The sequence below is a fragment of the Pongo pygmaeus genome, chromosome 10 (assembly GCF_028885625.2).
Source record: "Pongo pygmaeus isolate AG05252 chromosome 10, NHGRI_mPonPyg2-v2.0_pri, whole genome shotgun sequence".
Classification (NCBI taxonomy): Eukaryota; Metazoa; Chordata; class Mammalia; order Primates; family Hominidae; genus Pongo; species Pongo pygmaeus.
This window is the reverse complement of record NC_072383.2, coordinates 33,530,969-33,543,455: the sequence shown is the minus strand read 5'-3', so window position 1 is coordinate 33,543,455 and position 12,487 is coordinate 33,530,969. Positions and strand designations below refer to the sequence as shown.

At 40.5% G+C, this 12,487-nt stretch overlaps 1 protein-coding gene across 9 annotated transcripts in view; it reads right to left on the bottom strand.

The window, feature by feature from the left end:
• FGD4 (FYVE, RhoGEF and PH domain containing 4) overlaps nucleotides 1-12,487 on the bottom strand; it is a 242,713-nt gene that overhangs the window by 28,506 nt on the left and 201,720 nt on the right. For all 9 annotated transcript variants that reach the window (XM_054442565.2, XM_063672604.1, XM_063672609.1 and 6 more), the window contains 3 exons: nucleotides 8,095-8,233; nucleotides 5,359-5,417; nucleotides 4,910-5,056 (listed from right to left, as the gene is read on the bottom strand). In XM_054442565.2, the coding sequence (XP_054298540.1) occupies nucleotides 4,910-5,056; nucleotides 5,359-5,417; nucleotides 8,095-8,233 (345 nt within the window). The remainder of the gene's footprint in view (nucleotides 1-4,909; nucleotides 5,057-5,358; nucleotides 5,418-8,094; nucleotides 8,234-12,487) is intronic.

The following is a 12,487-nucleotide window of genomic DNA, read 5'->3' as shown; positions in this document are numbered from 1 at the left end:
CCCAGAGCTCAGAGTTTAACTGCAGAGGCTGTCACATTAATGAGGAAGAGGAGAAAGGAAAATGATCCTAGCAACTGAAAGGCAAAGACAGAGGAAAGACATTGGCTCCTGGTTATATTGCCCAGAATGATGTATTAAGCACGTTTTTTTTAAATGTATTTTTGATTTTAGACATCTTAAGGCCTTGTTGACACTGACAGGACTGCCCCTCCTAGGATTACCCAATTCCTAGAGAGAGTAACACGCCTTTCATGTGGAAACCAACCAATTCAGAACTCACACCCGCAGTCACTTCCTATATTAAACACTTACTCTCTGGGCCACTATTCTCCTGCCCCAATCACCTCAGGGCCAGGACAACAGCCCCTAAACCCTAAAGAAATTATTCCAACTAGCCAATCCTAATCCTGGTGCTCTGTCTTGCCCATTCCTTCCTGCAGAAACCACAATAAAGGCTCTTGCCCACGTTTTCTGCTTGCTCCTCTGCTTCCTGACACTGGTGCTTCCCCACTGCTCTCCTGCTTCATATGCCACACCCCCACCCCACCCCAATTTGTCTTTCCGATGGCAGTCATCTGATCTTTTATAATAGACCTCTGAAGAAGACTCTGAACCCTAACACGACACATCCTTGTTTTCTATTTAGCTCTCTATATTACCTGTGAAAGAAGTACTTCTGTTTAGCACAAATGAGAACTTTTATAGTTAATCTGGCAAAAATACATTTTTAAATTATGAAGATATTCACATACCATAAAATTTACTCTTTTAAAATGTACAAACCATGGTTTTTAGGATAGTTGTAAATTGTGCAACTATCACCAATTCCAGAACATTTTATGTCTCTAAAAGGAAACCTCATATCCGTTTTCCATTCCTTGCTAGTCTTAGGGAACCACTAATTACATCCTGTCTCTATGCATTTGCTTTTTCTGGACATTTCATATACATAGAACCATACTGTATATGGTCTGTTGTAACTGGCATCTTTCACTTGACACAACATTTTAAGGTTAATCCATGTAGCATATGTAAGTTTTTATTCCTTTTTCTCAACATATACTATTTCATTGCATGAACATACCACATTTTGTTTACCTATTCAGTTAATGGACATTTAGGTTCTCTCAAATTTTTTGGCTATTGTGAATAATGCTGTTATGGACAAAGATGTACAAGTTTTTGTGCAGACACATGTTTTCAATTTTCTTGAGTTATAAAAACTTGGAGTAGAACTAGTAGGTCATATAGCAACCAAATTCTTTTAAAAACATGACTGATACAAAAAGACTTTTAAAAGTTTGTGGAAAAATGGAATTAAAAGAAAAAAATTTATTTCAACCTAAGCTCTACCAAGTTCAACTTTGTAATCAATGATACCAGCCATTTAATCCATCCTAAAGAACTGAGGGTCTTGAGAATTTTACCATGGCAATGCAGTAGTTTTTACACTATTAACTGAAGAAAATGGGTGTCCTTTACAGATTCTTTAAGATTAGGAAACAAAAAGAAGTCAGAGGACTGTAAGGTGTATGCTTAATGATTCTCTGTCAAAACTCTCAAAAAATTGCCCTTGTTTGATGAGAATAATGAGCAAGAACATTGTCATGGTTTAGAAGGACTCTTTGGAGAAGCTTTCCTGGGTGTTTTTCTGCTAAAATCTTTGGCTAGCTTTCTCCAAGTCGTCTCATAATAAGCAGATGTTATTGTTCTTTGGCCCTCGAGAAAGTCAGCAGGCATATTGCCTTGAGCATCCCAAAAAAACCCTGCCACGACCTTTGCTCTTGACTGGACCTCTTTTGCTTTGACTGGACCACTTCTACCTGTTGGTAACCATTGCTCTGATTGTGTTTTGTCTTCAGGATTGTACTGGGAAAGCCATGTTTCATCTCCTGTTACAATTTATTGTAGAAATGCTTTAGAAGCTTGACGCCACTTATTTAAGATTTCCACCAAAAGTTCTGTTCTTGTCTGCAGCTGATCTGGGTGCAACATTTTTGGTACCCATTGAGTGGAAAGTTGCTCAACTTTAATTTTTCGGTCAGACTTGTGCAAGATGAACCCCACTGAGATGTCTGTGGTATTGGCTACTGCTTCTGCTGTTCATTGTCAGTCCTCTTCAATTAGGGCAGGAACAAGATGAACTTTTTCCTAGCGAAAGGATGTGGATGGTCTGCTGCTGCAGGTTTCATCTTCAACAATGTCTTCTTGTCCCTTCTTAAAATCAGTTACCAATTTGTAAACTGCTGATTTCTTTGTGGCATTGTCTCCATTAACTTTTCATGAAGCATCAATGATTTTATCATTTTTGCATCCAAACTTCACCGTAAGTTTGATGTTTGTTCTTGCTTCAATTTTAACAGAATTCATGTTGCTTTGACAGGGGCTCTTTTCAACTTGATGTCTTTATTTTTTATTTATTGATTTTTCTGAGACAGGGTCTCACTCTGTCACCCAGGCTGGGTAGCATGGTCATACCTCAGTGCAGCCTTGGAACTCTTTGGCTCAAGAGATCCTCCTGCCTCAGTAGCTAGGATCCTCCTCCTCTCAAGTAGCTAGGAGTACAGGTGCAAGCTACCACGCCCAGCTAATTTTTAAATTTTTTGTAGAGACAGGGAGGTCTCTGTATGTCACCCAGGCTGGTCTTGAACTCCTAAGCTCAAGCCATCTTCCTGTCTCAACTTCCCAAAGTGCTGGTATTAGAGGTATGAGCCACTGTGTCTGGCCTCAAACTGACGTCTTACCCTTCTTAGTGCCCCAAACCAGATACTGTTCAGACATGTTATAACAAGTTACTATGGGTTTATTTTGTTGCAAAAAAGCTTTGAAATCTATGCATAGTTTTTTCATAATATGCATTTTCCACGAACTTTTTCAAGACCCCTTGTACTGAACACCCCTCTGCATGACAATTAGTTCCTAAGTTTTCCTTTCAGTGGAGACTGGAAACAGACACAGAAGCCTCTAAGCCCCCATGACAACTCACGCTATGGTGGGTGAGATGACTGCCTCATAGCAGAAAAGCCAGACATGAATATCATCCTAAGAATGTACTGTATGCCAGTCACCAGGCAGCCTTTCCACCCATGTGTCTGTTTCTCTTTAATAACAATCAGAATGAAAGCTAACATTTATTAAGCTATTATTCAATGTTAGCTTATTCTTTGTCAATACATATTATTATGATTCTTATTATCATCTTATTAGATATAGAAAGGAATTGAAATTCATTAGGATAACAAAGAGTAAAGGTCAGGTGGACAGAGTCCAAAAAAAAAAATGGTCTGGATGCCCCAGGAAGTGCTCTTATATTTGAGATAAGCCCCAGACTGTCATTTCCAGGAAGTGAAGGAAAGGGTCAAGGACTGACTGCAGTGAGAAAGAACTATGTAGAGAACTCATGTACTTTTCCCATAGATATTTTAGACACAAGACTTACAACCAGGCCTATATATATTTTTAGCCTAGAAAGATTAAAAATAGTGACTACAGAGGATTAGGAAGAGAATTGATATCAGGAAATGATACATCAACAAAATATCCAGGAAATGGTACCCAATTACCTGAGAATGAAATGAAAGAGAAAATCTGAAACAAGCAAAAGGAGGATTTCCGAAAGTATCATATCCCATGTGTGTAAAGTTAAATTGTTGTCAGTATGTGCTACTGAAGTAAATTATACTGTCAAAGGATCCTTGGGGTGTTGCTCTGTCAGCTGGAAACCTTTGTGACCAGTGGCTCCTTTGCCTGAGTTCTGTTTGGGCCTGCTGGGCTCATTCTGCCCATTCAGCCTGGCAGGCTGCGCTTGGTTTGTGCTACCAGCCCAGATCCCACGCCTGCCAAGGGCGAGCCTGGAGCAGCAAGGGGTACGTGAATGAGGGAGCACAGGGTCTGGGTCATGCGCACAGCCAGGCATGCCGGCTACAGCAAGGGGAGCATTTCCAGGCACCGGCATGGGCGCCGGCTCCCTGCAAAGCTGTGGCTAGACCAAGCGTACCGCAAGCGGCTTCCACTGCTGGCACTGGAGAACATGTAGGCTCACACCAAGCCACCCTCAGCAACCCCTTGGCTTCCCTCCCATGCTCATTGGCACCAAAGTCTGGAAGGGACTCAGACACCAGGGGGCTGGCATCTCAGCGCTGCCCCAAGTGTGTGCACACCCTGCTGGTTTGCAAGAGCACCTAGGCTTGGCCCCAAATTTGCTCCGAAATTGGAACGGGCATTGGGAGCGGGGAGAGGCCAGGCAGTGGGAGCAGGCATTTCTGAGCCTGCAGGGGTACAGGGGGCTTCCTGGGTCCCTGAGATCACAGGAATGCCTGAGTCGGCAGCTGCGGCTGGGTAGCTGCCCTGGCCATGCCTCCCCCGCTGCAACCAGCATCACTGCAGCAACTGCTCCAGATGGGCCACTACTGCCTGCCATCCATACCAAGTATACAGAAAAATACGTTACTTAGAATATTTCCCTAAATTGAATCCCTAAATGGAATATTCCCTAAATGGAATGTTGACTAAACCAGGTTAGATGTACTTGCTTTGGTGAATAAGGAAACATTCTACTTTTCCAAGCTGTATACAACTATTTTTATAAAACATTCCTTTTTTTTAGATGGAGTCTCGCTCTGTCATTCAGACTGGAGTGCAGTGGCACGATCTCAGCTCACTACAACCTCCACTTCCCAGGTTCAAGCAATTCTCCTGCCTCATCCTCTTGAGTAGTTGGGATTACAGGCATCTGCCACCACACTCAGCTACTTTTTGTATTTTTAGTAGACTGGTCTCAAACTCCTGACCTCAGGAGATCCACTCGCCTCGGCCTCCCAAAGTGCTGGGATTACAGGCATGAGCCACCGTGCCCAGCCATATTTTTATATATAATTCTTATATGACTTGCCAACACTATAATACTCACTAAGAAAAGGTAGCGTTCTTGTGCTGAAGTGTTCCGAGCAGCTAGTTTGAGGATCTGTCCTTCTTTTATTAGTTCATTTGAAGGGTTTACAATGTCTTCTTCTTCTCCCAACATTTCATAAATCTCTAAGAGTTTCTTTAGGTTCTCCTAGGAAATTAAAACAGCAAGATCACATACAGGCAGGTTTCAACCTAGTAGCTTTAATAATACTATGACCTTAACTAAAATCTAAATTCAGAAGGGGTTAGGAGTAAGCATACATTTTAATATAAATTCCATCACTTATTAGCAAGTTCAGAGAATTATTCCAGATAACATTAAACATTTCGTAAACATTCTTTTTGGTTCATCTCTTTCAATTTACTTTGGTCCAAATCTACATAGTGTTGAGGCAGTATTATTGATAATTGTCTAATCAGAGGTTCCTGTCTCCTCCGAAAACCACTTACCATTTTCCTTATTGCACTATTAGAATGGCTTGCTGCTGTAGATATAATTTCAAGTGATTCTAAATGGGAAAAAAGAAAAGTAAATAAATATGCTTTGTCCTTCCTGTGCTTCTATATAGCTGAGTAACTTACTAAATTAAGAAGTCTGAGACCAAAGATACAACAAAAATAGTGGCATTTTCCATTTATAAACGGTATATACTTTCTAAAGTTCATTTGTAAGCAGATTACTTGAAACTTCGTATTTCCTTATAAAAAGTCATACGTGATGATTAGGCTCACAGGTTTAATTAATCCCTAATGAACCATCAAAATTAATAAGCAGCGATAGAAACATCACTGCTTTTCCTTAGTTCATCTCTTGAGCTGTGGCCCCAGCCCAACTTATTTTGTCTCCCTCTATCCCGGATCCTGTATTGAGTGCACAGAATTGCCCAAATCAGAATAGCTCTCCAAAATGTAAACAAAAATTCAGTTTCTTCTATACTCAAAGACTTTGAAACTTACAGTGTACACTAACTCCATACCAGGTACTTTATTACAATATCAATTCTTACACAGCCTTAAACTGTTAAGTATTTTAGCTCCATTTGGCAGATTAATGAAATGGGGAAGAATACAACTTGGCTGAGGACACACAGCTATGCTATTGGAGGGCCAGATTTAAACCCAGGTTTCTGACTCAAAAGTTCTAAAATATTTCATGAGTAGTAAGTATTTTACTAGTTGCATGAGCAAATTAACCACTAAGCATAACCTACTTTCTTTGGGAAAATACATTCACAGCTCTAGCCTGGGTCGGGTGAAAGGGAATCTTCTGAGGCCAGTGGTGGAGGGTTTTGTTGCTGGGGCAGGTGGGAATGGGAACTCTTTGGTGTGGACATCGTAGGAGCTCCAGAGGCTGCTGGTGAAGTGCTGTGGATGCCGAGACCTCTTGCTGGATTGACCCCAGGAGAAACCTCTCAATCCTAAATCATGTCCCATTTTCTTCCTTTCTTTTCTGTTTTGCGAATACTGGCCTGCTTAATTCTGTTACCACAACAACCCTGAGACTTTTCAACTACATTTTTTGTCTTCGGTGTACTGCTGGACAGAATGCATTTTGTTGCTTTCATTTCTACTTTTAGGTCACCAAAAGCCCTTCTTCTGTGATTTCCTTGGAATTTTAGTGTAAGTAGCAATGGAAAACAAACAAAAAGCAATAAAATGCCATACCATGTCACCAACTTTCTCATTTTTGACTTGGGCATCTAAGGGGATACCAAAGTCTGAGTATAGAATAAACTGAATTTTAATTTACATTTTAAAGAACTATTCTGATGTGGGCGATGCTGTGCACTTGATACAGGATCCAGGATAGAGGAAGACAAAATAAGATGGGATAAAGCCATTGCTCTAGAGATGAATTTGAGGAAAAGCAGTGGTGTTTCCACCTCCACCCCCACCATTAGATCTGCCACTCAAATCAAGCAGTCAGGCAAGATGGATGGAAAATGGAGACAGGGCAGAATTCATAGGAAGTAGCTGGTTTGAGGAGATGGCAAGTCGAGTTCATTCTACACTATGGAAGGGGCGAATGGAGAAGAGAAGTTTCTGTGGTCAGAGTCACTCAAATGGTGGAAGAAACATATCTGAGACAGCTTGTGTTCTAGAAAAGGCTAAGGATCAGGGCCAGAAGCAGTGGCTCACACCTGTAATCCCAGCAATTTGGGAAGCTGAGGTGGGTGGATCATCTGAGGTCAGGAGTTTAAGACCAGCCTGGCCAACATGGTGAAAACTCGTCTCTACTAAAATCACAAAAATTAGCTGAATGGCTTGAACTCGGGAGGTGGAGGTTGCAGTGAGCTAAGATCGCGCCACTGCACTCCAGCCTGGGCAACAGGGTGAGACTCTGTGTCAAAATAATAATAGTAATAATAACAACAATAATAATTAAAAAAGAAAAGGTTAAGGATCCAAGACAAAAAATGTTTTATGTACTTCATCTCTCATCCAGGTTCACTTAAGACAGAAAACAAGAAATTACAAGGGAAAGTAGCAATGTTTTAAGGTTGTACGCAAGTACAACCACTGCTTGTTGAATATCAAGCCACTGTTATTTCTTAAATTTTCATTCATGCCTTTACAGTTGATTTGTAAAAGTGCAGAAAAAGGTAAAGTATTATTGAAATTCATAAGCCTTTAAAAAAAACCCTTTCATTATAATCTAATGAAAAAATAAGACATCTAACAGAATTGAAATAAATTTTTCTTGGAGAAAATGTTATTGGACAATAAAAAGCACCATTTCCTGTTATAGTGGCATGTTAGGGCAGGTGCAGCCAACTCTGCTTAGGTTATTTTTACATAGTGAATGTCACCTTAGCTTTCTTGGTATGCACCAACCTATCTAATTAAACAGCAGCACTTGTAATTCTGAATGGCTATATTCTTCCTCTGACAAGGAAATTGTGTATTGCTATTCTAGATGTCTTTAAGACTATAATTTTACATTTCAGAGCCAGTGACTAACATGGAACCAGCAAAATTAATGTGATTTGCATTGCTTTAAACTTGGCATTTTGGCTCAAAAGTGACTTGCCTAACTGAAGTGATGATAACAATTTCCAATGAAATTATCTTCTAACAGCAACATTTGACTAAAGTAGCTGTGAGATGTATTTCTCTTTGAAACCATAAGGCTGCTTGGCCACTTGATTATTCCATACTAGGGAGAAAACAAAAAAAAGCGTTTACTTTTAGCATCATTCCAGTCCAGGGAATCAGGAGGCAATTTCCTTAGATAGTCCTTAAGGAGCATCTCATAGCGGGGAATCCGCTGAACAGGTTCCAGCATGTGATGCTGCAAAGTTAAGCTCCCACAGATTTTCTGTTTCTGTAATGAGAAAGGTTTTCTAAGAAACATTTAAAAATTAGGTTAGCAAGTCTAAAAACTCACTGTAAAACAGAACTTTCGTCAAGGGCAATATTTTTCGACAAAGTGTGACTGTCCATCACCTGCATGAAATGCAGATTTCTGGCCAGGCACAGTGTCTCACACCTGTAATCCCAGCACTGTGGGAGGCTGAGATGGGTGGATCACCTGCGATCAGGGTTTGAGACCAGCCCAGCCAACATGGCAAAACCCCGCCTCTACTAAAAATACAAAAATTAGCCAGGCATGGTGGCACACGCCTGTAGTCCCAGCTAAGCGGAGGCTGAGGCTGAGGCAGGAGAATTGCTTGAACCTGGGAGGCGGAGGTTTCAGTGAGCCAAGATCATGCCACTTAGCCTGGGTGACAGAGTGAGACTCCATCTCAAAAAAACCCAACCAAACAAACAAAAAAAACAAAAAACAGATTTCTGAACCCCACCTCAATCTATAACATCACAATCTTTGGGGAAGGAGATGGAGAATATGCATTTTTTTCTTCTTTTTTTGAGATAGAGTCTCACTATGTTGCCCAGGCACACAGTGATGTGATCTCACTGCAACCTCTGCCTCCTGGGCCCAAGTGGTCCGCCCACCTCAGCCTTCCAAGTAGCTATAGGCACGTGCCACCATGCCCAGCTAGAGAATATGCATTTTAAAACACCTGATATTTCTATAACACTGAAGTTGAGAACCACCAATCTGGTGTAAGAACAGAAAGGGGGAAAAAAATTAAGCAGAATTTTAAGCAAGAAAATTCCAGATTGCTGACAACCACTTCAATTAGTCACTACAAGGGTTTGTGAAGTCACATTATTAAATCATTCTATAGAGATTTTTCAAAAGATGTGCCTATATAATGAGGTTTGCTAAGCACAACTGTATTAAATGACTTTGGACTCAGCAGAAACTATTTGATAATAAGGCTACGATAAATGTCACTGCCTTTGAACTTAAAAAAGACTCCATATAGAAGAATAACAAGATCTGGGCATCTTATCTGTCAGAAAATTTTAATTTTTCATCAATTCAAAGCATTCTTTTTCATTAGAAACCAAATTCTGTAAATAGAGCTCCATTTCTTAAGGCAAAATTAAGACCGTATCAGTTGCTTCCAAGAAACTGCTAACAAAAGAGAAGAAAAAAAAGAAAATGTTCTTGTTCCCATTAAACAAAGCAGAAATCCCATTAAAATATATACTGAACTCACACCATGATCAGGGTACTGCAAGGCATCAAAGCTATATTAAGACATGGTGTTTGCATTTGAAGCAAACAAGTGACTAAAGGCTTCACAGAGAAGGGAACATTTAATGCAACCTCTGATGAGTACAGGCTTTGGAGAAAAAGACAGACTAGGGAGCGAGCCCAGGAGGAGAAACCTGAGACAACAGGCCCACGGTAATGAAGCATGAAGTATGTTCAATGAAAGGGACAGAGAGGTTTTCTTGGCAAAAAAGATAAGTAGAGGAAAATAGAAGACGTAAAGTAATGGTAACATGAGGAAATAATGTCAAGGTGAGTTTAGATTTTTTTCATCTAATGTAGATTTTTGTGCATGACAGTTGTATCATTAGATCTGAGCTCTATTAGATTAATCTACTGTAGTGTGGCTTTAGGGGGACAGGGGGAAACTAGTTTGGAAATTGTTATTATAGACCAGGAAGAAAATAATAAGGGCCTGAAATTGGCATAGAAGCTGACAGAATAATAGCTTTCCTTAATAAAGTTTAAGACATTAATTATATAAATTTAAATATCTCATTGGATTTTCCCAAAATCTATTATGTACATCAAGGAAAGTATTACTGATCCCAAATATTTTACGTGAAGAAACTGTGGCTCAGATAATTTAGGAGCATTTTCCAAGGTCAAGTGACTATAAGTGGCAGACTGAGGATTCTAAACTAGGTTAGTTGATACCCAATCTACCACTCTTTTCACAACCCATGTCATTTCGTCATAATATAGAGAAGACAGACATTGTACAGATAGAATTCAGAGTGTGACAAGACAATAACTACCACTATCACCACCATCACCACTATCATTTAGTGAGCACTTACTATGCAACAAGCACCATGCTAAGCAATTTGAATACATTAAATCACAGGCAAATGAACACATACAGAGAATGAAGACATGTAACAAATCAAAGATAAAGCTAAGTTGTCAAGCTCTGGTAAATGACAGGAAAATGGTGTCACCTAATAAATCCAATACATATCAGAATAATTATCTACTCTATGTAAGGCCTAAAAAGTCAGATGGAAAAATGCTTGGGAGCTAAAAATAGGAAAAGAAAATATTGACTTCGTTTGGATGACAAGATATTCACATGCTCAGCCATTTGTACCTAGAGTTTGGGAGTAGAGAACTAGACTAGAAACAGCAACCCTAGAGGAACCTGTCTGGCAAGTTAAAGGCATGCGGGAATAGGATATCACTGAAAAGTATGCAAAGAAAGAAGAATGTAGAAGGCAAACTTTGTGCTCTGCCTACATTTCAGAATTAGCAAAAGAAGCTAGTAAAAATCAAAGAAGGAGCCCAGTATTCAGTAAGGTAGGTGAGTGTTTAATTACAAAATAAAAGAATGTTAAAAAAAAAAAAGGAGTGAAGGGGATGAGGCAGGCCTTCTGGCTACAGCTGAATGAAGAGACTGGCAAATCCTCCCTGTTAAAAGCAGCTGATAGGCCAGGTGCAGTGGCTCATGCCTGTAATTTTAGCACTTTGGAAAGCCGAGGTGGGAGAATCATTTGAGACCAGGAGTTTGGGACCAGCCTGGCCAACATGGCGAAACCCCGTCTCTACTAAAAGTACAAAAATTAACCAGGTGTAGTGGCATGCAGCTGTAATCCCAGTTACTCAGGAAGCTGAGGCACAAGAATCGCTTGAACCCAGGAGGCAGAGGTTGCAGTGAGCCGAGATCATACCACTGCACTCCAGCCTGGGCGACAGAGTGAGACTCTATCTCCAAAAATTAAAAAAAAAATAAAATAAAAGCAGCTATAAAGCCAGATAAAATTGACAAAACAATATCTGCATTTTAGAAATCGATTAAAAGGCATGCAACAACCTGAAATCTGTTTACACTTTAAAAATTGTTGAATTTGGGTAAGAACGGTGAGAATCTGTGGCATTCTAGCCTGTGGCTGCTCCTGTCCCTCTCCCAGCTCAGTCACTATGAAGGGGCCATCAGGGTGGCACGGGCTGTGAGGACTGGCAGCTCCTCTGCTGAGGCTGAAAAGGGCTCATTCAATTTGGAGTGGTGGGCAACACACACACTCAACAACATCAGTAGAAGTGAAGATCCCTGAGGTGAGTGAGGGGTGAGAGCCAATAACTCTACTAGCCAGAAGTTGTGGTTGTGGATGTGAAAAATACAGTAATTGAAAAGAAAAATTCACTATAGGTTCAACAGCAGATTTGAGATGACAGAAGAATCGGGGAACTTGAAGAAACACTAGTAGAAATTATACAATATGAATAATAGAACAAAGATTGGGAGGATCATTTGAACCCAGGAGTTCAAGGGCAGCCTAGGCAACACAGCAAGACACCATTTCCAAAACAAACAAAAGGAACCCACCAAAATTTGTGTAATGGGAGTAAAAAGATTAAAAAAAAGAGAAAGTGAAAAGGACAGAAAATATTTGAAGAAACAATGGCTGAAAACTTCTGAAAATGATTAAAAAAAAATCAATCTACAAATGCAAAAAGCTCAACCAACCCTAACCAGGACAAATACAAAAAGGTCCACACCCAGACACATCATATTTAAACTGCTGAAAGCCAAAAAACAGAGAACATCTTGAAAGCAGCAAGAGAAACGTGACTCATCACACACATGGGAATATCAATACAATCAATGGCTGGCTTCTCATCTCAAACCACAGAGGATGGAAAGCAGGAGAATGACATATTCAAAGTGCTGGGGGGGGAACCTCATATACTGGTTGAGTGCAGTGGCTCATGCCTGTAATCCCAGCACTCTGGGAGGCTGTGTCTAGGTGTTCAAGACCAGCCTGGGCAACATAGCCACACCTTGTCTCTATAAAAAAATTCTAAAATTTAGCCAGGGTGGTGGCGCATGCCTGCAGTCCCAGCTACTTTAGAGGCTGCGGTGGGAGGATTGCTTGAGCCCAGGTGTTCAAGGCTGCAGTGAGCTGTGACTGGGCCACTGCACTCTAGCCTGGGTGACAAGAGCAAGACTGTGTC